Source organism: Macaca fascicularis, chromosome 16, assembly GCF_037993035.2.
Source record: "Macaca fascicularis isolate 582-1 chromosome 16, T2T-MFA8v1.1".
Lineage (NCBI taxonomy): Eukaryota > Metazoa > Chordata > Mammalia > Primates > Cercopithecidae > Macaca > Macaca fascicularis.
The window spans coordinates 8,260,162-8,283,963 of record NC_088390.1 but is presented as its reverse complement, the minus strand read 5'-3'; the positions used below and the strand labels follow the sequence as shown (position 1 = coordinate 8,283,963).

Sequence of the window (23,802 nt, the reverse complement as noted above, 5' to 3'; positions counted from 1 at the left end):
AGTCTGCAGCTATCCGGGGAACTCCAGAGTGGCAACTCTGCAGCAACCTCACTCCTCTGTCTTCTCGATGGCAATAATTCAAACGAGATAAAAGCAAGGATTTTGTTTTTTCTCAAGACGGAGTCTGGCTCCGTTGCTCAGGCTGGAGTGCAATAGCGCGATCTACAGCCGTGAGCCACCGCACCGGGCCAAAGGCAAGGTTTAAGGCAGAAGGGAGAACTGATTTTAAGCAAAGTGATAGTTTATTACAAAAGACAGTTCACTTAGAAGAGGACCAGGCTGGCGACTTGAAAAAAATCAAGTGCCCCTTCCTTTTCTTTAGAGTTTTTACACCCTCTACCTTTTCCGGAACGCTCTGTCTCCTTTTGTTCTTCCTCTGAGCCGGCTGTGGTTTAATTGTCGCAGGCGCAGTGGCCTGCCGGCATTAGGAAGAGACCGCATGCGCAGTGTGTTTACCGAAGTCCAGGGCATGCTCTTTAGGATCAATTCTCCCTTTCTGGTCCAGCGCCCCCACAGGAAGGTTAGATGCTGATCAAATTCAACCATTTTGCCTTTTCACTGCACATGCTTAAAACCTTACTGCACAGGCTTAAAACATTATAGGGGTGATGACTTGCTAACTCCAGGTGTTTTCTCTGTTGCAAGACTCCTCTCATTCCCGGCGCCAGCGATGGCCATTTATTATCTCACACGGATAGTTAGTTGTATGCCCGCCTGTCCTTCACTCGATGAGAACCAGACAGCTCTGGGGTTCTTCTCTTGTCCTGCTCGTTATGTAAGAGGGACAGATTTCTAATCGCTCGACCATGACTTGACAAATGCCCAACATACGGGGAGGCCCTCTTTCCTGCCCTCATGTCTAACTACCTACTCTAACACTACAAAGCATCCCCAATAGATCGGCTTTTCTACTCCCCAAAACACCAAAGCTCCCCACAGCTCCTACACTCATGATCTCCCCTCTTCTCTGAGAAAGAGCAGAACCAAACGGGGGGTCTTTTTTTTTTTTTTTTTTTTTTTTTTTTTTTTTTTTTTTTTTGAGACGGAGTCTCGCTCTGTTGCAAGGTTGGAGTGCAGTGGCACAATCTTGGCTCACTGCAACCTCCGCCTCCCGGGTTCAAGTTATTCTCCTGCCTCGGCCTCCAGAGTAGTTGGGATTACAGGCGCCCGCCACCACACCCGGCTAATGTTTTTGTATTTTTGGTAGAGACGGGGTTTCACCATGTTGGCCAGGATGGTCTCGATCTCCTGACCTCGTGATCCACCCACCTCGGCCTCCCAAAGTGTCGGGATTACAGGCGTGAGCCACTGCGCCCGGCCACTAATTTTTTTTTTTTTTTTTTTTTTTTGAGACGGAGTATTGCTCTGTTTCTCAGGCTGGAGTGCAGTGGCGCGATCTCCGCTCACTACAAGCTCCGTCGCCTCCCGGGTTCACGCCACTCTCCTGCCTCAGCCTCCCGAGAAGCTGGGACTACAGCCGCCCGACACCACGCTCGGCTAATTTTTTTTTTTTTTGTATTTTTAGTAGAGACGGGGTTTCACCGTGTTCGCCAGGATGGTCTCGATCTCCTGACCTCGTGATCCGCCCGCCTCGGCCTCCCAAAGTGCTGGGATAACAGGCATGAGCCACTGCGCCCGGCCGCTGATTTACATTTTTAAAGGATCATTCTGGTTCTCTATTGAGAATAGACTGTAGAGAGGTGAGGGTAGAAGAAGTGAGGCCATTTGGGAAGCAACTTCATTTACCCAGGCCAAAAATGATGGTGGTTTGGACCAGGGCAGAAACAATGGTAAGGATGAGAAGTGGTCAGATTCTGGATGTATTTTCGAGCAGAACCAACAAGATTTCCTAAAGGATTGGGCATAGATTATGACAAAAAGAGGAGTCAAGTACAACTCCAGGGTTTTTGGCCTTAGTCACTGGGAAGATGGAGTTGCCATTTACTGAGACAGAAGTCACCGTAGGAAAAAACAAGGTTTTGCCGGGGAGGTGGTGCGATAGGGGTGGGGCAAGGAACCAAATCACAGGAAGGATAAAGGTGGGGCTATCTTCAGGCTGGCACGGGATTTCAAACGCTCTCAGAATTCATGCCTCTTCATCTTTCGTCTCTGGTTCTCTTCCTTATCAGCCTCATTCTTTCCTTCTACAGACAGTTATCTCCTGGACATGAAAGATGGAAAAACTGATACCCAGCTTGAGTTCTCAAGAGAACAGAAGGGCGTCTCACACTGTCCACAAAGATAGAAACAACCAACCAACACTGGAGGATTTTTACTGGTCATACCTTGGGTCATGTGCTCTTCCCTGCGCCAATCTGCAGTCAGAAGGATGAAGTACTCTAATTGGCCAGCTTTGGGTCACGTGCCTGTCCCTGGCTGTCATTGCACCAACAACTCAGGGAATGGAGAGTTGGGGAGTGAGGAGCTTCCCCTACACAGACAGAGGGTGGGTAGCCCATTTGTCCGCTAAAAACTGCAAGATACAGGCTCACGCCTGTAATCCTAGCACTTTGGGAGGCCGAGGCGGGTGGATCATGAGGTCAGGAGTTCGAGACCAGCCTGATCAACATGGTGAAACCCGGTCTCTACTAAAAATACAAAATTAGCTGGGCATGGTGGCACGCGCCTGTAATCCCAGCTACTCAGGAGGCTGAGGCAGGAGAATGCTTGAACCTGGGAGGCGGAAGTTGCAGTGAGCCAAGATTGTGCCACTGTACTCCAGCCTGGACAAGATAGCAAGACTCCGTCTCAAAAAAAAAACACAAAAAACAAAAACAACAACTTCAAGGTACATCTAGAATGCATCCATCCACATCATGCTAGACTGAGCTACTATCACCTGGTACTTGGAACCACCTCCTCACTGGTCTACCGTCTCCCTCGCAAACATTTTCTACAACAGCCTATAATCCCTAAACATGAATCCCATCACATCACTCTCTTCCTGTGCTCAGTTTCCCATTCTCAAGGGAAGGCCTCCCATCTTCTAAAGAATATCTACCTACCCAGCCCAATATATGAGCTTTTCAGGTTGTGGTTGTTGTTGTTGTTGTTTTAGAGCAAAGGAATGACGGGTTTTGTCAAGCTGCAGGCGACTATAAGATACAGACAGCTGACAACTGTGGACTCCTCAGGCGTAGTGAAACAGTGAGCTACTATCATTAGGGTTGGCTGGCTAGGACCCTGGCAGGCACCTGGGGATAGTAGTGCTGGGAAGTTCTGGGGAGCTGCACTTCTGAATGTTGGCATGACACTGCCTCAAGACATCTCTCTATCCAAATGGAAAAAAACAACCACATCCTTTGTCAGCTAAGGAGAGTTAGCAAACTGTTTTTATTAAATACGGATGTCTGGTCGGGCACGGTGGCTTACGCCTATCATCCTAGCACTTTGGGAGGCCGAGGCGGGTGGATCACTTGAGGTCAGGAGTTTAAGACCAGCCTGGCCAACATGGTGAAACCCCGTCTCTACTAAAAATACAAAAATTAGTCTGGCGTGGTGGCGGGCGCTTGTAATCCCAGCTACCTGGGAGGCTGAGGTAGGAGAATCGCTTGAACCCAGGAGGCGGAGGTTGCAGTGAGCCAAGATCGCGCCACTGCACTGCAGCCTGGGTGACAGAGTGAGACTCCGTCTCTAAACAAACAAACAAATAAATAAATAAAAATACTGATGTCTCTGGGCTTTGGCTACGTGTTGCAATTTACAACCTTTCCAATGTCTGCTGCACCATTGCATTTAGAGGAAATCTCCATTCCCCAACAGGAACTGCAAGGCCCCCTGCATGACGTGGCCCCTGCTGCCTGTTCAGTTCCTTAGCTCGAAATCCTTCCCCTTACCTTGCGGATTTTGTTTTAGTCCCAATGTCTCCTGCCCTCTCATCTCAGTTTCTTGAATACGTCAAGACTTCTTTGTCTCTGAGAGGTAGCTCAAGTTTTCTTCCCTCTGCCTGGAGGGTGGCTGGGTCTTTTTGGTTCTTTTTAGTTAAAAGTCCCACCGAAGAGGTCTTTTCCTGACCCCTTATCTAAACTAGTGCCTACTCAGTTATATTCTCTTTTTTTTGTTTGTTTTTTTTTTGTTTGTTTGTTTTGAGACGGAGTCTCGCTCTGTCGCCCAGGCTGAAGTGCAGTGGCCGGATCTCAGCTCACTGCAAGCTCCGCCTCCCGGGTTCACGCCATTCTCCTGCCTCAGCCTCCCAAGTAGCTGGGACTACAGGCGCCCGCCACCTCGCCCGGCTAGATTTTCGTATTTTTTAGTAGAGACGGGGTTTCACCGTGTTAGCCAGGATGGTCTCGATCTTCTGACCTCGTGATCTGCCCGTCTTGGCCTCCCAAACTGCTGGGATTACAGGCTTGAGCCACCGCGCCCGGCCTCAGTTATATTCTCAATCATAACACTTTATTTCCTGTATAGTACATATCAAAATTTGTGATCATTTCATTTGTTGAATATTTTACCTCGTGGCAAAATCACACGCCATCTTCCAAGGGGCGAGACCCCTCAATGTGAAAGGGGCAAGAGACACAGAACAAGAGTGGCAAAAGCATAGGAAAGTCCAGAGGCCGCTGCCTTGACCACAATGGATCGCTCTGAGCAGTTCAATGGTTAGGTCTGTTAACCAAGAAAGATAGAGCAAACCATTCACGCTCATGCTGGACTTCTGGTTTCCTCCTTCTTAGTTAAGTAGGTTCAACCCCGATGGTCCAAGCAGGATATGTCATTTCCATCCTAAGAACCTCTCTAGGAACCCCAAGTGGGCTCCCCACTTGGTGTTTTTGCTAAGCAATCACTGTGGGGGGGGTACAATTGCAGGCAGAAAAAATCTAAGCCCCACCCCGCGGGACTCAGAAATTTGAGGACCTTGGTCTTTAAGATCTGGCCCATCAGCTTTCAGAAAGGGCGGGGTGACGGGAGCAGCTGTCATCTCCTTCTCTCCACCCAGCCGGCGTTCACGTGTGTTCGGCTGTGCAGTAACAGCTCTTCTTCCGGGACTTCCTGGTCGCCACGACCAATCAAAATGCTTTTCCTGTCCTTACCATTGTCAGCCGCTGCCAATCGGCGCGCCTCTACCAACGCCCCTTAAAGGCGCAGCCACCGCCTCCGGAGCCGGGGCGAACCAATTCCTCGGTTGCGGCCCCCACCTGCAGTATGGAGTCGTCTCGGGGGCGGCCCGGGCCCGAGACGGACCTGCTGGCTGTAGCGGAACAGCAGGCCGCAATCTTCGGCGGCGGACCGGGCCGAACGTCCTCTGAGCCGCCCTCAGGCCTCCGGGTGTCCGGGGAGGAAGAGGCCGAGAACGTTGGGGGCGCGAACCGCCACCCCAGGACGTCCCCGAAGACGTCAAGCTGCGGCGTCGTCCACCGGCCGGAACGGGAGGCTCTCGAGAAAGAGCCCGGCCCTCAAGGGACGCCGTCTGGGGCCGGGAGCCTCAGTGGGGCGCCGGGTGCAGAGCACGAACCGTCCCCGTCCTTCCGGCACAAGGACCCAGCGCCGCCCGAGGGCAAGCCCGCCTCCGGGAGGGACTGCCGTCGAGGGGGACCAGGCGGCGGGATGGATGTTGAGCAGCAGGAGGAAGAGGACAACGACGAGGAGGCGGCCGCGGGCGGCAGAGCCAGCCGCTCGTTCTCCAGCCGCCTTCAGGACAGCCGCAGCCTGGACGGGCTGAGCGAGGCGTGCGGTGGCGCCGGGTCCTCAGGGAGTGCCGAGTCCGGCGCGGGCGGCGGACGCCGCGCCACCATCTCCAGTCCCCTGGAGCTCGAGGGCACAGTGAGCCGCCACGGCGACCTCACCCACTTTGTCGCCAACAACCTGCAACTCAAGATCCGTCTGAGCGGCGCCCCTCCACCCCCGCCTTCTGCCCCTGCGCGGCCCTGCCCAGCGCCTGCACCCACACCCACACCAGCCATTCCCCCCATCGACCCCGAGGTGCTGCGGGATCTGGAGCGGTTGAGTCGGGAGCTGGGAGGCCGGGTGGACCGTCTGCTTCGCGGTCTGGGTGGCGCGGTGCAGGAGCTGACGGCGCTCAGCGTGGGCTGCATCCAGACCTACCGCGACGCTGTGGACTCCTTAGGTGAAGCCGTGGACATGAGCATCAAGGGCATGTACACCCTGCTGGCGCGCTGCGAGGAGCTGGAGCGGGCTCTGCAGCCGGTTCAGGGGCTGGCTCGCCAAGTCCGGGATATCCGACGTACTCTGGAGGTGTTGGAGGCCCTGTGCAAGTGACCAGGAGGACAGGAGAGGCCGGGCCTGGCCAGGGCAGGGCCCAGCAGGACCCTAAGGACTCTTCAGGGAGTCCTGGTGGGAAGTGCCCACTGAGGGGAAGCCTGTGTGTTGGAGGCTCTTCCAGATGCGTTCAGCTGGCCCGCGCCCACTCGCTGGGCCTTAGGCTGGTGTATATGGGGAAGTTGTAACGGCTTTCCTGGTGGGAAGGGATGTTGCTCTGCTTTTATACAGTTGGCCATCTGTAGCTACCCTGTTCTTCCCAACTCTCCTCCCTAGCTAGAGCACCAGCCCTGGGAACACAGGGCTTTAGGTCTGCTTCAAGGTGAGGACGTGACTCCCACATATAATCAGGAGAAAGGGACAGAGGAAGCCCCAGCCCCCACTGTGGCTATCCTGACTTCAGTGGCCACATCTCAGGTGCCAGGGGCTGTGGGAGCTTGAGCCGTCCTTGGCCAAACACACCGCAGGCAAGGATGCACCCCTGCGGATGGATAGCCTTCTGCTTCTGCCCTCTGGCCCTCTACCATACCACTTCCCCAGCCAGAACCGGGGTGCAGCTAGGAGGAATGGGTTGCACGGCGGAGGTGGGTGAGGTGGGAGGCGTCTCACTGCTCTCAGGGTTCAGGTAGAATGTTGCTGGTTTTGAAGCCCACCTGTTGTGGAGTGTTCTCATCAGTTTTGGCTTTCTGAGATTTTGTGGAATTAAAGTGCTGCTGCTGCTGCGAAGGCTGAGGCTGAGTCTGTGTGGGGTTGCAGTGATTAATAAGCCAAAGCAATGGGAATGAGGGTCGGTGTTGTTCACGCAGCTCCCTTGGGGCTGGTGCTGGAAGTGGGGTGGGGGTGGGGGTGTCTCAGGCTCCGTGGGGAAGGATATGGTTCCTGCTCTCAAGCATCTGGTCTGAGGGGAAATCTGAGGACACAGATCATCACTCACAGGGGCCCAGAGATCCAGTAACCACAGAAACGTAAAAACAAAGTGCTCTAGAAGAGAAGGGGAAGAAATTGTCTTCTCAGGTCCTGATGAATAGGCAGGGACTGGGTGGATTGGACGGACATCTTACCTCTGGAGGAAGACTGGGAACACTTGTCAGCTCCATTCCTGACCATTCCCACACTCTGCAGATCAGTGTCACGTGGTTTGAGACAAATTAGTCCCAAAGCCTTTTGTTTACAATTCATACAGTAAGTTCAGGAGCCATATATTATGGCCATTAAGATGCAGAAGCATAGATCATGAAACAACCCGGGTTTCTCTCAATCCCTTCCTCTCAAGACACACCCACATTTAGAATGTGCTCCAAAACACTTCCTCTTCTGGGATTGGAAATGTTTCGCTGGTTTTCACCAGTGATGTTGTTTGGCTCTAAAACAGTGCGGAATGCCGCTTTTGAAAAGTTTCAACTATGGCCCGTACGGGGATCGAACCCGCGACCTTGGCGTTATTAGCACCACGCTCTAACCAACTGAGCTAACCGGCCAGCTGTTAAGAACCGCTTGAAATAAAGTTATTTAGTTACAATACAGTTCAGTCCTCTCGTGATAAACCTTTAGTTGTGGGACTTCTTTGTCAGAAATGAAAACAGAATACAAAAACTGACTGAGCACCTAGACGAGTAACAAGTCACAGTACTGGCAAGTACAGATGATGCGACTGGGGTAGTTGCAGGTCGAGGCGCAAGTACACTGTGCACGAAGAGCAAAATTCCCAACAGCGTGTCGCAGATGCACCGAGAGAAGACAGATGATTATGTGAATAAACCATACAGGCTGGAAGTTATGAGGCTCTGCAACTCTCCTCGCAATGTTTAATGTTGGCAAAAGCGTGGGGAAACACTTAGGCACCGCTGGGATTCGAACCCAGGATCTCCTGTTTACTAGACAGGCGCTTTAACCAACTAAGCCACGGCGCCGCCGGAAGGGCGCCTGGGATCTTATTTCCTTGGCCAGGTCAGCTCAATTGCACAGCATGAATACAAAAATGTCACAAAAAGTCGGCCGCCTTGGAAAATGCGGAAAGGATGGAAGCAGCTGGGAAAGACAAGAAAACCGAATGGAGTGACTCGGAGTAACAATAGAAATCCTAGTTTGGTATTACAAAACTTGAGCTCAGACCACAGGGCTTCCGTAGCCGACGAGGATGGGATTCGAACCCACGCGTGCAGAGCACAATGGATTAGCAGTCCATCGCCTTAACCACTCGGCCACCTCGTCTTCGGATGGCTCATGGTGTACAGACAGCCCTCCGCATCTCACATCTCTGGGACCTGAACTTCCCGCAAGTGGGGTTCGCCTTTGTCGCGAAGGCTGCGCATTTTGAAGGAACCAGCTCAGCACTGGAAAGAGGACTCACAGATCGTAGACCGATTTCTCCCATGCGTGATCTTCCGAACCTCCTCCCTCTGCTGAGAGGTCTAGAACTGCTCCTGTCCTGAGGAGGCGCGTTATCCGCCCAGAATTATGGTACCCGGATCCATCGCAAAAACCCCCGCGAGAAGTTTGGGCTGCCCAGATGGGGTGGCCTCGGAAATTCGTGCCAGAAACCCCTCCCCTTCAGGACCCAAGAGGATATTGGTTCTTCAATGACCTGAACGCTGAAGCTCGACCGTAGTTTAAATTAAGGGGAGTTAATAAAAGTAGAAGAAAAGCATTCGCTGACCCCGACGTGATTTGAACACGCAACCTTCTGATCTGGAGTCAGACGCGCTACCGTTGCGCCACGAGGTCGGCCGGCCATTGGGCAGCTCAGTTCTCCCCATGACCACTGTGCCCCCAGGAGGCCGGGGTCATTGATCGAGGCATGAATGGGCACCTAGGGCTTTCCTGTCCCTCAGAACAGCTGCGGGATCGTATCTGCGCTCGCCGAGCGGCCCTGTAGGGCAAGTCGGACGGGTGGCACCCCAGGGCAGTGACTATGGAATCCACGCTCAGCGTCCTGCCAACGCCCAGATAGAGTCCCGAGCTACTTACAGCCCAGCCCGGGTCGACCTGCCTAGAAACAGATGGAAGGATTTGAACCAGAAGGAAAGTGATGGAGCAGTGCCAGAGCCTAGGGCACCTGAAGGGGTGAGAGACTTGCTCCCCCAGCAGCGCGTCTCCTCCCCTGCTGCACTTTTACAATCGTCTGCGGAGCCTTTGAATGTACCCATGCACAACCCCCGGGTTCGGAGGTTCTGATTTAAACGGTCCAGGGAAGAGCTCTGGCATCGAGATGTAAAACTTTTGAAAAATATCGGTATTTCAGCTGTTTAAGGGCACATAAATATTGTCTATAATTTTATGAGTTTTGACAAATACATACACCTGCGCAAATCACAACTCTTTAAAAACATATAGGACATTTCCCTTGCTCAAGGTTCTTACATGTCCCTTCTCTACGGATCCCCACTCCCTTCCCAGAGGCAATCTCTGTTCTAATTTTGACCACCACAAACATCAGTATTTCTTTTTTTTTTTTTTTTTGAGACGGAATTTCGCTCTTGTTTCCCAGGCTGGAGTGCAATGGCGCAATCTCGGCTCACCGCAACCTCCGCCTCCCAGGTTCAAGGGATTCTCCTGCCTCAGTCTCGCGAGTAGCTGGGATTACAGGCATGCACCACCACGCCCGGCTAATTTTGTATTTTTAGTAGAGACGGGGGTTTCTCCATGTTGGTCAGGTTGGTCTCGAACTCCCGATGTCAGGTGATCCCCCGGCTCGGCCTCCCATAGTGCTGGGATTACAGACGTGAGCCACCATGCCCGGCCAACATCCGCATTTTTTTTAAGCTCCCCGGGTGAGACAAAATTGGGAACTTCTGAAGGGAGACACCTGGAGCTGAAAGAGGCCCCAATTGTTTTTTCTTTTCTTTTCTTTCTTTTCCTTCTTTCTCTTTCTTTCTTTCTGCGATGGAGCTGAAAGAGGTCTCAATTGTTTTTTTTCTCTCTCTCTCTTCTTTCTCTCTCCTTCCTTCTCTCCCTTCCCTCCCTCCCTCCCTTCCTCCCCTCCTCCCTCCCTTCCTCCCTTCCTCCCTTTCTTTCCCACCCTCCCTCTCTTTCTCCCTTCCTTCCTTCTGCGACGGAGTCTTTCTCTGTCGTCCAGGCTGGAGTGCAGCGGCGCGACCTCGGCTCACTGCAACCTCCGCTTCCCGGATTCAAGCAACTCTGCCTCAGCCTCCCAAGTAGCTAGGATTACAGGCGCCCGCCACCGCGCCCGGCTATAATTTTTGTATTTTTAGTGGAGACAGGGTTTCACCATGTTGGCCAGGCCGGTCTTCAACTCCTGACCTCGTGATCCGCCCGCCTCAGCCCCGCAAAGTGCTGGGATTACAGGCGTGAACCACCTCGCCCGCCTATGTTTCTTGAACAATGAAAGGAGTTCAACAGGCTGAGATGCCACAAGAGGTCATGCCTGTATCTCATTCCTTCCCATCCAAGCCAAATTTCTACACAGTGGCTCTTTCGAAAGTTATCAGGGACCACAGAGATGTCAACGCCCACAGGCATTCTCAGGCCTGACCTTAACTGACTCCAGGCAACGTCTTCTCCATGAGCCTCATTTCCCATGGTTGTCTTGACACTAGTTTGCTGGCCCTTCCTAAATGGCTCCCGGCTCCAGTCTCTTTTTCTTTTTAAAATTTTTTTGAAACGGAGTCTCAGTCTGTCGCCCAGGCTGGAGTGCTACGGCGCATTCTTGGCTCGCCGCTTTTCCGAGTAGCTAGCTGGGATTACAGGTGTGGTGCCGGCTAGTTTAATTTTTTTTTCTTTCTTTCTTTCTTTTTTTTTTTTTTTTTTAGTAGAGACGGGGTTTCGCCAAGTTGGAGAGACTAGTCTTGAACTCCTGACCTCAGATGATCCACCCGCCTTGGTCTCCCAAAGTGCTGGGATTACAGGCTTGAGCCACCTCGCCCATCTCCAGTCTCCTTTTTCTGTTCTCCCTGTAAATCCTGGTTTTCCTCCGGTAAGGTTTTCTCTCCTCATGCTACACATGTTGCACGGATTCAGCTATTTCCTGCGTGCTGAGGACTCCTGAATCTGGCTCCCACCTCTGGACTCTGATGTGTAGTGCCTCCTGATACCTTCACTTGACCCTGCCATACTTCCTTCCCGTCTTTCTGCACTCCCAGAGAGTGGCCAGGCCCAGGCTGGGGGATGCATCCTTGATTCTTCCCTCCCCCTTCCATCTTACTTCCAGTCACCACATCCTGTCAATTCTATTTCCTCAATTATCCCCCTGTCAATCGTCCTTCCCCATCCCACTGACAACCCCTCAGCCTCTCTTGCTGGATTATTGTAGCGGACTCCTCTCTAATTTCCCTGCCTCCCAAATAGTCAGAAAATCATGGTTTTTTTGTTTGTTTTGTTTGTTTGTTTGTTTTTTGAGATGGAGTCTCGCTCTGTCTGGAGGAGGAAGAGGAGGAGACTGGCCCGCTGGCTCATGCCTGTAATCCCAGCACTTTGGGAGGCCAAGGCGGGCGGATCAGGACGTTCGGGGTTCGAACCAGCCATGATCAACATGGAGAAACCCCGTTTCTACTAAAAATACAAAATTAGCCGGGTGTGGTGGCGCATGCCTGTAATTTCAGCTACTCAGGAGCCTGAGGCAGGAGAATCGCTTGAACCTGGGAGGCCGAGGTTGTGGTTAGCAGAGATGGCGCCATTGCACTCCAGCCTGAGTAACAAGAGTGAAACTCTATCTCAACAACAACAAAAAACAAAACAAAACAAAAAAAGTTTGGGCACCAACCAGAAGAAGCTCCCACTGACCAAAATTGGGACAATTTGAACATCAAAAAGAATAACTGCAATGGATTGAAATACACGAAAGATGTTAAAATGTCCAAGTTCACAATGATATTAAAAACAACTACTTTTGCAAGATGCTAGAGAATCAATTCATTTTTCTGAAAACTGGTAAATAATAAGAAAAAACCCACACATTTATCCTGCCTTTCCTGTATGACCTGTATCTCATGGTAAACAAATTGATGACAGCAAGTTCTTACTGCAGAATGGTAGAATTAGGACATCTTAATTTTGCAACTCCTAATGAAATAATGGAGCTAGGCAGTGATGATCAACTAAACCATCAGGTGAAAAACTGATGGGGAATTTTATAATTGTTACCTAGTCTGACTACACCTGAACCCAATGTTCAGCCTTAACACCAGAAAAAGAGGGAAAAGCAGGCGTCCTGATGCAATGGAATGGGAAGGACAAACTGCCACTCATGATGTATTTTTACCAGAAAACTGAACATGACACTAACCAACCACTGGATCTAAGAACCAGTTTACGGGACATACAAGGCATGGAGGAATGTGTTAAATGACATCACAAGAATAAGGCCCAGAAATGGCTCTATGCCTTCAACTGATAAATTGCAAGAAAAGAAAAGAAGAAGGGAGGTGAGGGGGTAGGGAGGAGGCAGGACTCAAGATGAATAGAGACGTGACAACCAGGTGCAGTGTGTGGACTTTATTTGGACCCAGATTCAAACAAACTGTAAAAGAAAAAAGTATGTAGGAGACATTTGGGCAATTTGAACTGTTTGATAATGTCTAGGATGTGCTTCAAAATAACCAGGTGTGGGCTATAAGGGAGGGTATACCTGAAACAAGGTTGGTCATGTGTTGATAATTGTTGAAGCAGAATAGAGGGGTTCATTATCTCCCCTCCCCCTCCGTCCTCCCTCCCCTTTCCCCCTCCCCTCCCCTCTTTTTGAAGGAGTCTTGCCCTGTCACCCAGGCTGGAGTGCAATGGCACCATCTCAGCTCACTGAAACCTCCGCCTCTCAGGTTCAAATGATTCTCCTGCCTCATCCTCCTGAGTAGCTGGGATTACAGGCACCTGCCACCACGCAGCTAATATTTGTATTTTTAGTAGAGACTGGGTTTCACCATGTTGGCCAGGCTGGTCTCAAACTCCTGACCTCGTGATCCGTCCGCCTCAGCCTCCCAAAGTCCTGGGATTACAGGCGTGAGCCACCACACCGGGGTATTTTCCTTATTTTTTCATGTTTGAATTTGTCCATGATAAAAAAACAATTTTTAACTCCTTTTATTAAGAGTTCAAATCTTGGCCGGGCGCGGTGGCTCAAGCCTGTAATCCCAGCACTTTGGGAGGCCGAGACGGGTGGATCACAAGGTCAGGAGATCGAGACCATCCTGGCTAACACCGTGAAACCCCGTCTCTACTAAAAATACAAAAAAAAAAAACTAGCCGGGCGAGGTGGCGGGCGCCTGTAGTCCCAGCTACTCCAGAGGCTGAGGCAGGAGAATGGCATAAACCCGGGAGGCGGAGCTTGCAGTGAGCTGAGATCCGGCCACTGTACTCCAGCCCGGGCTACAGAGCAAGACTCCGTCTCAAAAAAAAAAAAAAAAAAAAAAAAAAGTTCAAATCTTAGTACTTGCAGGTCCCAGTCTTGGAGTGAGTAGTCACTTGGGGGACACCTCATCACCAGCAGTACCTCCTATGGCCACTGGCTGGCTCTAAATATCAGTTTTGTGAGCAGGCTAGAAATAGCATCTCTGTAGGGCAGGCTTCTGTGAATCAAGGTCATGGAAAATGACAGGACAGGCTACTCACTGTTTATCAATTCAGGACATGAAATGTGACTACCCTGTTGTTACTTATATAGTAAGTCCTCTATGCAGAAGGCCTATTTTTTTAATTTTTTATATATTTTTTTGAGACAGAGTCTTGCTGTGTCACCAGGCTGGAGTTCAGTGGTGCCATCTCGGCTCCCAGCAACCTCCAGCTCCTGGGTTCAAGCAATTCTCCTGCCTCAGCCTCCGGAGTAACTGGGTAGCTGGGACTACAGGTGCGCACCACCACGCCCGGGTAATTTTTGTATTTTTAGTAGAGATGGGGTTTCACCATTTTGGCCAGGATGGTCTTGATCTCTTGACCTCGTGATCCGGCTGCCTCAGTCTCCCAAAGTGCTAGGAATACAGGTGTGAGCCACTGCGCCCAGCCCAGAAGGCCTATTATAAGCAGAATGTCCCAAACCTCCAGCTGTCAGAGCCCCCATAATCTAACAGTCATCCTGACCCTCCCTTTTCCCCACTCACCCACAGCGCCAAGTCCAAACTTCCTTTATCTTCTAAATATCTTTTGATACCCTCCACCTACTTGGTCCAAGCCTCATCCTGTCTCTTCTGGATAATTATATGGCTTCTTCATTAGCGTTCTGTTTAAAATCTGCTTAAAACAAAGACAAATAAATGAAAAAAATATATATAAATAAAAATAAAATTTGCTTAAAATCCATCATCCATGTTGCAACTAGAGTCATGATCTAGAACACCGACCTGACCATGTCCCTCCCTGTAGCTGCAAGGCCTGACTTCATCTGAACTCTGCTGTTTACCTAACCAACCTCACACTGATCTTTTATTCCCCTTCCATCACTAGGCTTCTGAAATGCTGGCTTCCTTACTGTTCAACAAACACACTTGGCTTGTTCTCACCATCTTTGCACTTGCCGTGTCCTCTGTCTGAAATGCTCTTTTCCTAGATCTTCACTTTGCTGACTCTTTCACTTCCTTCTATTCAGCGACCTTGGAAAACCTTGCAAAAGCAGCTCCTGGATTTTCCTCACTTTTGGCCTATGACAACTTCTTTAATCTGTGAACACTTATATTTGATGAACCCCTCACTAAGGGAGCTCACCTCTGAAGGTCTAGGTAAAAAATGCATGTAAGTTACAGACAGGGAAGAAAAGCATGAAGAGTTCTTCAGTCTTTTTTTTTTTTTTTTTTTTTTTTTTTTTTTTTTTTTTTGAGACAGGTCTCACTCCTGTTGCTCAGGCTGTAGTGCAGTGGTGTGATCACGGCTCACTGTAGCCTCTACTTCCTGGGTTCAGGTGATCCTCCCACCTCAGCCTCCCAAGCAGCTGGAACTACAGTTGTGCACCACTGTGTTTGGCTAATTTTTTGTAGAGATGGGGTTTCGCCATGTTGCCTAGGCTGAACCTTCAGTCTTTTTATCCTGTCTCCTAAGAACGTTTGAATGCTTGCTATGCTGTAATTTCTGCATTGGAGAATACAGGAAGCTCATCTCTCATTGTAAATTAGGTGTCATTACTATCACTCATTTTAGGAATCAAATGCAATGGGGATCATTTCAAAGGAGAAAGCTTGATAGGTTTCCTTGTCCATCCTGAGAGCAGGGAGGTTGAAACTATCTTCAGAACTTTGACGGGGTCCAACAGTTAAGAAAAGAACCGGCCGGGCATGGTGGCTCACGCCTGTAATCCCAGCACTTTGGGAGGCCAAGGCGGGTGGATCACCTGAAGTCAGAAGTCAGAAGTTTGAGAACAGCCTGGCCAACATGGTGAAACCTCGTCTCTACTAAAAATACAAAAATTAGCTGGGCATGGTTGTGGGCACCTGTAATCCCAGCTATTAGGGAGGCTGAGGCAGAAGCATCGCCCCAACCCACAAGGCGGAAACTACAGTGAGCCGAGATCATGCCATTGCATTCCAGCCTGGGTGACAAAGGTAAAAGCTCTGTTTCAAAAAAAAAAAAAAAAAAAAAAAAAGTCTGGGCATGGTGTCTCACGCCTGTAATCCCAGCACTTTGGGTGCTGGAGACTGAGGCGGGCAGATCACAAGGCCAAGAGATGGAGACCATCCTGGCCAACACAGTGAAACCCGGTCTCTACTAAAAATACAAAACTTAGCTGGGCATGGTGGCACGTGTCTGTAGTCCCAGCTACTCCAGAGGCTGAGACAGGAGGATCACCTGAGCCCGGGAGGTCGAGGGTCACTGTAGTCATGATCATACCACTGCACTCCAGCCTGAGTGACAGAGTGAGACCCTGTCTAAAAAAACAGAAACAGAGAGACACTTTGTTGAAGCTCTGTAAAAAAAAAAAAGGCCGGGCGCGGTGGCTCAAGCCTGTAATCCCAGCACTTTGGGAGGCCGAGACGGGCGGATCACAAGGTCAGGAGATGGAGACCATCCTGGCTAACACGGCGAAACCCCGTCTCTACTAAAAACACAAAAAATTAGCCGGGCGAGGTGGCGGCGCCTGTGGTCCCAGCTACTTGGGAGGCTGAGGCAGGAGAATGGCATAAACCCGGGAGGCGGAGCTTGCAGTGAGCTGAGATCCGGCCACTGCACTCCAGCCTGGGCGACAGAGCGAGACTCCGTCTCAAAAAAAAAATAATAATAATAATAAATAAAAAATAAAAAAAAACATAATAATAATAACTCCTCAGTAAAGTCTAGAAAAATCACAATCTTTTATTTTATGGGAATAAAAGCAAGTTTTGGTGATTACATTGTCTCCAATATGAAGAAAAGGCTGTGCTGTCTTTTAAAGAGATGATTTATATGAAAATGTCATCACATAGTTTCAATATATAGGAGTTCAACACTTTAGGGACTCTCAATCCTATAAATCATTCCTTTTTTTCCTCAATTTCATGTCTTAATAATACTATATAAGACTCAGAAAATATTAATGTTTATTGTTTAAAACTTTTTTTTTTTAAAGACAGAATCTCACTCTGTCACCCAGGGTGGAGTACAGTGGTGCGATCTCAGCTCACTGCAACCTACACCTCGTGGGTTTAAGAGATTCTCTTGCCTCAGCCTCCCAAATAGCTGGGACTACAGGTGTGTGCCATGACGCCCAGCTAAGTTTTGTATTTTTAGCAGAGATGGGGTTTCTCCATGTTGGCTAGGCTGGTCTTGAACTCCTGACCTCAGGTGATCCACCCGCTTCGGCTTCCCAAAGTGCTGGGATTACAGGCCTGAGTCACTGCGCCCAGCCTAAAACTTCATTAAAAAGATATATCTGAGGCCGGGCGCGGCGGCTCAAGCCTGTAATCCCAGCACTTTGGGAGGCCGAGACGGGCGGATCACGAGGTCAGGAGATCGATACCATCCTGGCTAACACGGTGAAACCCTGTCTCTACTAAAAAATACAAAAAACTAGCCGGGCGAGGTGGCGGGCGCCTGTAGTCCCAGCTACACAGGAGGCTGAGGCAGGAGAATGGCATAAACCCGGGAGGCGGAGCTTGCAGTGAGCTGAGATCGGGCCACTGCACTCCAGCCTGGGCGGCAGAGCGAGACTCCGTCTCAAAAAAAAAAAAAAAAAAAAATATATATATATCTGAATGTATATGTGTGTGTGTGTGTCTATATATCTATAAATATATATCTAAATATATTAAAATATATAAATATGTATAAATATATATATAAATACATATATATATTTTTTGAGATGTAGTCTCGCTCTGTCGTCCAGGTTGGAGTGCAGTGGCAAGATCTCAGCTCATTGTAACATCCGCCTCCTGGGTTCAGATGATTCTCCTGCCTCAGTCTCCCGAGTAGCTGGGAATACAGACACATGCCACCACGCCCAGCTAATTTTTTTTTTTTTGTATTTTTAATAGAGACGGGGTTTCACCATGTTGGTCACGCTGGTCTCAAACTCCTGACCTCAGGTGACCTGCCCGCCTCTGCCTCCCAAAGTGCTGGGATTACAGGCGTGAGCCACCACTCCAGGCCTTTATTATTGTTTTATTAGAGAGAGGTGTCTCACTATGTTGCTCAGACTGGCTTCAAACTCTTGGGTTCAAGGAATACTTCCGCCTTGGCCTCCTAAAGTGCTGGGATTACAGGCATGAGCTTTCGCTTCTGGTCCCAGAGTGCATTTTCTTTTTCTTCCTTTTTTTTTTTTTTGAGACTAAGTCTTGCTCTGTTTCCCAGGCGGGAGTGCAGTGGCACGATCTTGGCTCACTGCAACCTCCGCCTCCCGAGTTCAAGCAATTCTCCTTCCCTCAGCCTCCTGAATAGCTGGGATTACAGGCGCGCGCCACCATACCCGGCTTTTTTTTTTTTTTCAGTAGAGATGGGGTTTCACCATGTTGGCCAGGCTGGTCTGAAACTCCTGCCCTCAGGTGATCTCCCTGCCTCGGTCTCCCAAAGTGCGGGGATTATATGCGCGAACCACCACTCCCGGTCAATTTCTGGCCAAAGTTTCTAAAATAAAGTTTAAGAATAAATGCCCTATTTTTATAGAATTATAAATGCCCTACTTTTATAGAATTATAATTCTAGCGTTTCCTTTTTTTTTTTTTTTTTTTTTTTTGAGACGGAGTTGTGCTCTTGTTGCAGAGGCTGGAGTGCAATGGCACGGCTCACTGCAACCTCCACCTCCCGGGTTCAAGCGATTCCACTGCCTTAGTAGCTAATCGAGTAGTAGTAATCGAGTAGCTGGGATTACAGGCACGCGCCACCACATCCGGCTAATTTTGTATTTTTAGTGGAGATGGGGTTTCAGCATGTTGGTCAGGCTTGTCTCGAACTCCTGACCTCAGATGATCCGCCCTCCTGGGCCTCCCAAAGCGCTGGGATTACAGGCGTGAGCCACTGTGCCTGGCCCGCGTATCCCTGTTTGTAGCACCTATTATCTTACGGATTTATTTGTTTGCATGTCTGTTGTTGATCTCCCTGACTAGAATACTATTACTAGGTAATAAATAAATATATAAAAATATTTGTTGAAGGAATGAGAAATGCCTCTTGGGCTTGTACTTTAGTCTGGCTAAAGGCACTGAGACGTCGAGTGGGAAGTAGGAAGATATTGTTCTCCTGGGAAATGGGCCGGGAGTTTCCTTGAGGATGGGACTTGACTGAGCAATTAGAGAAGAACTTTCAGATCTGCAGGGACCTGCGCTGAGGCCCAAAGGTCATGACGTCGCCGGTGATAAGAGCTTCCTGGACTGTAGCTGGGCAATGTCGGAGGTCCAGCACCTCCAAGAGATAAAGAAATCTAAGTTGAGTTTCCCTTCCCGTAGGCTCCAAGCCTCCCAGAGACGCAGGGACTGTACCATTCCCTTCGTCCACTCCCACCTTTCCAGCCACCTTGCTTTGCTCTTATTCCCACGCTAGTTTAAGGACGCGGACCACTTTTTGCACTCTGCAAATCCTTCACCAAACTGAGCAAAGTAGTCTGAGAGAAATCAGTCTTCCTCAAGGAAGGTTCAGGCCTAGGGTCCTCAGACAACCAGGGGCTCTGTGACAATCTGTAACTGCCGAGCAGTCCAGGAACACCGGCCTCTCCACGTTCGGGTCCCTTGTTTCTCAGGCCCAGCTTGGTGGGAAGTTAAAGGCATGAGGAGAGGAGGAAGGGGAGCGGGTGTGAGTCTTCGGCATGGCGGGGACCTCAGCCCGGCGTGGCGGTGGGAGTGATCTCAAGTGATCCACAACTGGGCAGCGTAGCTGGGGCTGGGGGCCGCTCCCGGCGTGGGCAACCGCGGAAGCAGAGGTGTCCCCAGGCTAGGCCAGGGTGGGTTTCCGTTCGTCGGCCCTGCGTGGGCAGATCGGGCGCTGCGCGGCTGTGCCACCCCTCACCCTCTGAGAAACAAAGGGCCTGGCTGCGCACGGGTACCCAGCCATTGGGTTAGAAGCTCCTTCGGGTACCCCTGACCTGAGTTAGCCCTGAAAGACCCACAGCAGATGGAGAATGTACTGCTCTCGCGAGGTTTTCCGAGAACGCGGCAGCACGCCCGCGTACGCGGTTACCAAGGCAACTGGGCGGTGCCTGAGCTGGCGGAAAGGAGGAGTTCGTCTAGATTTGTCCGCTTGCTGGTGGACTTGCGGGAGTCGCAGTCTCTGAACTTCCAGCCTCAGAGACCGCCGCTCTTGTTCCCAAGGGCCATGGGCCGGGTCTCAGGGCTTGTGCCCTCTCGCTTCCTGACGATCCTGGCGCATCTGGTGGTCGTCATCACCTTATTCTGGTCCCGGGTAAGACCCACGGCTGCCCTCCGTCCGCCCCCATTCCCATCTCGGAGTCGTCCCCGCCCCACCCTGCCCCTCTCCCAGTGTCTTACCCACTTGGGTTTTCTCGTGTTCCGCCGTCCCTAGGCCTGCCCAGCAGCCTGCCCCTTTTTCACTTCTCTTCCTCTCTGCCCTGCTCCCAGGACAGCAACATTCAGGCCTGCCTGCCTCTCAGGTTCACCCCCGAGGAGTATGACAAGCAGGACATTCAGTGAGCTCTTAGGACGGGGTGGCCAGAACGAAGAGGTGGTGGGAGTGGAGGGGTCTTAGAAGAAGTCCAAAGGCCTGAGCCAGTCCACTTCCTCTCTGCAGGCTGGTGGCCGCGCTTTCTGTCACCCTGGGCCTCTTTGCAGTGGAGCTGGCCGGTTTCCTCTCAGGAGTCTCCATGTTCAACAGCACCCAGAGCCTCATCTGTATCCTTTCTGCCTGCCCACCTTTCCCACACGACCCATTTCTATCAGGACTCCCTTCAGCCACCTGACACAATAGTGTCTGCTGTAGCCAGTCTCTCCAGTTCAAAGATCTTCAACCATGTGCTAAATCCTGCTGTTTACTAGGCACTTAAAATTCCGAAATGAGAGTAAAATACAGTTTTTGGCCAGGCACGTTGGCTCACGTCTGTAATCCCAGCACTGTGGGAGGCCCGCGCAGGAGGCAACATAGTTAGACCCCGTGTCTACAAAATAAATAGTAATAATAAAAACTCCACTTTTTTTTTTTTTAACCATGAGGAGGAGGTAGATACACATCTGTAATTCAGTGTGATAAGCAGTGTGCTATGGGAGTGTGTAAAGATAGCACAGGCAGGGTGCGATGGCTCATGCCTGTAATGCCAGCACTTTGGGAGACCGAGGCAGGTGGATCACCTGAGGTCAGGAGTTCAAGACCAGCCTGACCAACATAGTGAAACCCTGTCTGTACTAAAAATACAGAAATTAGTCGGGCGTGGCGGTGCACTCCTGTAATCCCAGCTACTCAGGAGGCTGAGGAAGGAGAATTGCTTGAACCCAGGAGGCAGAGGTTGCAGTGAGCTGAGATCGTGCCACTGCACTCCAGCCTGGGCGACAGAGCAAGACTCTGGCAAAAAACGAAAGATATAAAGCACATTGGGAACTCAGAAGAGGCAACGGAAGCCAGGCACATGGGTCAGAGAATTGTGGACCAGGAGGACCAGGACACTGGAGGCTGATTCCAGCGCATATCAAGTCGCTGTCAGCACTCCTGTGTGGCATAGCAGGAGAGCCTACTCTTACCTCTCATCTGAAGGATCCAGGCTGGCCCCTAGATATGGAGTAGGGTAGCCTGAGATCCCATCTGCGCAGTCACTTCTGGTCTCTCCTCACATGACTGTCCTAAAATTCAGAAGTCGGGGATGCTGACTCTAGCCCTTGCAATATGGTGAGGGAGCAAACGATGAACCTGAATGCAGATGCCAACCCCACCACTGGCCTTTGGCCTTTTCTGACCCCTCACTATCTGTCGATCCAAAGACTTTCCTTAACTCTGGTGCCTTCCCAAGCCATTGGGGCTCACTGTAGTGCATCCGTGGCCCTGTCCTTCTTCATATTCGAGCGTTGGGAGTGCACTACGTATTGGTACATTTTTGTCTTCTGCAGGTGTGGTAGCATCCAATATTCGGGAATGAGGGAGGAAGGCTGACCCTAAACCTGAGGGTTTTTCCCCCACCCAGCCCTTTCCTCTATGTGTGAGATACCAGATCCACTTAACATCCTGTAGTCTTTTGAATTTTCATTCCCTACCCCATGCCACCTGTCCTACACTTTCAGGGGTGGGGTCTCTGGTTTGGAGATTTGGGTATTTATATTGAAAGGGTTTCTGAATTTACCACTTGCCTCGGTAGTGCCCTTCCAGCTGTCACTGAAATGACTTTATTCGTCACCGTCTTTGGGCTGAAAAAGAAACCTTTCTGAGCACCTTCATGACGGGAACCTAAGGACGAAGGCTACAGGGGCAAGGGCCGCTTCGTATTCCTGGAAGAAGGAAGGCATAGGCTTCGGTCCTCCCCTCGGAAACTGCTTCTGCTGGAGGATATGTGTTGGAATAATTACGTCTTGAGTCTGGGATTATCCGCATTGTATTTAGTGGTTTGTAATAAAATATGTTTTGTAGTAAGATTAAGACATATACAGTTTTCAAGGCACAATTGAGATGGCGAAACTACTGAAGAAAAAAAAAGAAGCAACGTTATTTTCTAGTTCTGCAGACCGTAAGATACTTGGTATCGCTTCTATTTTGGTTATTACGGTAGTTGTCTGGCGGAAGGGAGTGGGCGGAGATATGTAAATAGAAAGTGCTTACAGTTAGAACGTCCAGCACGTAAATGATCGGAGCATTCTGGGAAAAAGAAATGTATTCCTTTTCGGCAGCCGAATGAAAAAATTCTTTTAAAAATGTGCAAGCAAATATGGCAATACAACTGGAAGGATGCTAAGTAGTAGGGTTACTCATACCAACGCGTCGTGAACTCACCCTAGCTGTAAACGGAATCTTTTTGACTGAGTGCGGAATGTCGGCTCTTTAGAAATATCGTCAGGTGGGATAATCCTTACCTGTTCCTCTTTTGGAGGGCAGATGAGAACATGATGATTGGAGAATGCATGAAACGTGATTAACGTCTCTGCGTAATCAGGACTTGCAACACCCTGATTGCTCCTATCTGATTCTTCCTGACGATCACTTACGTTTCTGTTATGTTGATTGTAAGTTTAGTTAATGTAGTTATCATGCGGTGCAGGGAATAGTTTCTGTATTTCGCTATTTTGTGATCTCGCCAAATTTTATCTGGTTTTGAAAATTGTGAGTTGTATTTGTTGCTTACTGGGACTTAGGAGGTAGGATTGTGCAAATGGACTCCCGTTGTTCTTTGTCGTTTGATACTTTGACGCTTCACCTCTTCTCAGGAAACACTGCACATCAGTAAAAATCTGTAATCTAGTGCACAGGATGGATGATACTCATTCAATAGGAACGGGTTTTTTTTTTGTTTTGTTTTGTTTTGTTTTGTTTTTGAGGCAGGGTCTTGGTCTGTCGCCAGGGCTGGAGTGCACTGCACTGATCTCGGCTCACTGTAACCTCTGCCTCCCAGGTTCAGGAGATTATCCTGCCTCAGCCTCCCAAGTAGCTGGGATTATAGGCAGGTGCCACGATGCCCGGCTATTTTTTGTATTTTTAGTAGAGACTGGGTTTCACCATGTGGGCCAGCCTGGTCTTGAACTCCTGACCTCAGGTGATCTGCCCTGATGATCGCCCTCAGGTGATCAGCCTCCCAAAGTGCTGGAATTACAGGCGTGAGCCACCACGTCTGGCCTTTTTATTTGTAAATTTTGTGCTATCCATACTTTATACCAGTACAATTTATCATACACTTATGTATATACATGGATACATTTGTTTTTGGAGAGTTGGTTGTTAAAAATCTACCAGTACACCCCCAAGAAACTGATCATCGCCAATGACTTCTGCTTCCCAAATCCAGAGTCACTTTTCAGACTTGAGTTTGAGTTTGACCTCTCTTCAGCATATGGTACGTTGACCACCCCCTCTTTTTTTTTTTTTTTTTTTTTTAGACAGTCTTACTCTGCTGCCCAGGCTAGAGTGTAGTGTGCAGTGGTGGGATCATAGCTCACTGCAGCCTCGAACTCCCAGGCTCAGATGATCCTCCTGCCTCAGCCTCCCAAGTAGCTGGGACTATATGTGAGCACCACCACACCTGGTTAAGTTTTAACATTTTCTATAGAGACAGGGTCTCACTGTGTTGCCCAGGCTGGTTCCAAACTCCTGGGCTCAAGC

General features: G+C 50.0%; 2 protein-coding genes, 1 long non-coding RNA gene and 5 other non-coding genes across 11 annotated transcripts; 3 read left to right on the top strand and 5 right to left on the bottom strand.

The window, feature by feature from the left end:
- Positions 1-5,105: 5,105 nt before the first annotated feature.
- Positions 5,106-6,945, top strand: BORCS6 (BLOC-1 related complex subunit 6). The gene has a single exon (XM_005582833.4). It carries the CDS (start codon positions 5,146-5,148, stop codon positions 6,217-6,219), a length of 1,074 nt encoding a protein of 357 aa, XP_005582890.2. The 5' UTR covers positions 5,106-5,145; the 3' UTR covers positions 6,220-6,945.
- Positions 6,946-7,623: 678 nt separating this feature from the next.
- TRNAI-AAU (transfer RNA isoleucine (anticodon AAU)) lies at positions 7,624-7,697 on the bottom strand. The gene has a single exon. It is a non-coding gene; the product is annotated as a tRNA-Ile (tRNA).
- A 358-nt stretch (positions 7,698-8,055) lies between these two features.
- TRNAT-AGU (transfer RNA threonine (anticodon AGU)) lies at positions 8,056-8,129 on the bottom strand. Its single transcript has one exon. It is a non-coding gene; the product is annotated as a tRNA-Thr (tRNA).
- Positions 8,130-8,348: 219 nt separating this feature from the next.
- On the bottom strand, positions 8,349-8,430 carry TRNAS-GCU (transfer RNA serine (anticodon GCU)). The gene has a single exon. It is a non-coding gene; the product is annotated as a tRNA-Ser (tRNA).
- Positions 8,431-8,871: 441 nt separating this feature from the next.
- On the bottom strand, positions 8,872-8,943 carry TRNAW-CCA (transfer RNA tryptophan (anticodon CCA)). The gene has a single exon. It is a non-coding gene; the product is annotated as a tRNA-Trp (tRNA).
- Positions 8,944-12,654: 3,711 nt separating this feature from the next.
- On the bottom strand, positions 12,655-22,016 carry LOC135967933 (uncharacterized). Its single transcript, XR_010582261.1, has 4 exons — positions 21,928-22,016; positions 21,246-21,344; positions 14,265-14,394; positions 12,655-12,802 (listed from the first exon to the last, which is right to left on the bottom strand). It is a non-coding gene; the product is annotated as an uncharacterized lncRNA (long non-coding RNA).
- TMEM107 (transmembrane protein 107) lies at positions 19,748-22,807 on the top strand. Of its 4 annotated transcripts, none has more exons than XM_005582831.5 (5): positions 19,748-19,959; positions 20,136-20,203; positions 20,305-20,405; positions 21,512-21,608; positions 21,854-22,807. In XM_005582831.5, exons 1-5 carry the CDS (start codon positions 19,873-19,875, stop codon positions 21,921-21,923), a joined length of 423 nt encoding a protein of 140 aa, XP_005582888.2. In that variant the 5' UTR covers positions 19,748-19,872; the 3' UTR covers positions 21,924-22,807. The 4 variants fall into 4 exon arrangements, with proteins under 4 accessions (XP_005582888.2, XP_015293106.2, XP_005582889.2 ...); XM_015437620.3 differs by having other exon boundaries at positions 21,512-21,587; positions 21,854-22,125; XM_005582832.4 differs by having other exon boundaries at positions 20,287-20,405; positions 21,512-21,587; positions 21,854-22,125.
- On the top strand, positions 22,540-22,674 carry LOC123569605 (U8 small nucleolar RNA). The gene has a single exon (XR_006693421.2). It is a non-coding gene; the product is annotated as a U8 small nucleolar RNA (small nucleolar RNA).
- Positions 22,808-23,802: the final 995 nt, after the last annotated feature.

Coding starts and splice junctions, on each gene's coding strand:
- BORCS6 (XM_005582833.4), top strand. CDS start 5,146: ATGGAGTCGTCTCGGGGGCGGCCCGGGCCCGAGACGGACCTGCTGGCT.
- TMEM107 (XM_005582830.4), top strand. CDS start 19,873: ATGGGCCGGGTCTCAGGGCTTGTGCCCTCTCGCTTCCTGACGATCCTG. Junction 20,204..20,286: donor TATGACAAGCAGGACATTCA/GTGAGCTCTTAG, acceptor GGCCTGAGCCAG/TCCACTTCCTCTCTGCAGGC. Junction 20,406..21,511: donor CAGCACCCAGAGCCTCATCT/GTATCCTTTCTG, acceptor TGCCTTCCCAAG/CCATTGGGGCTCACTGTAGT.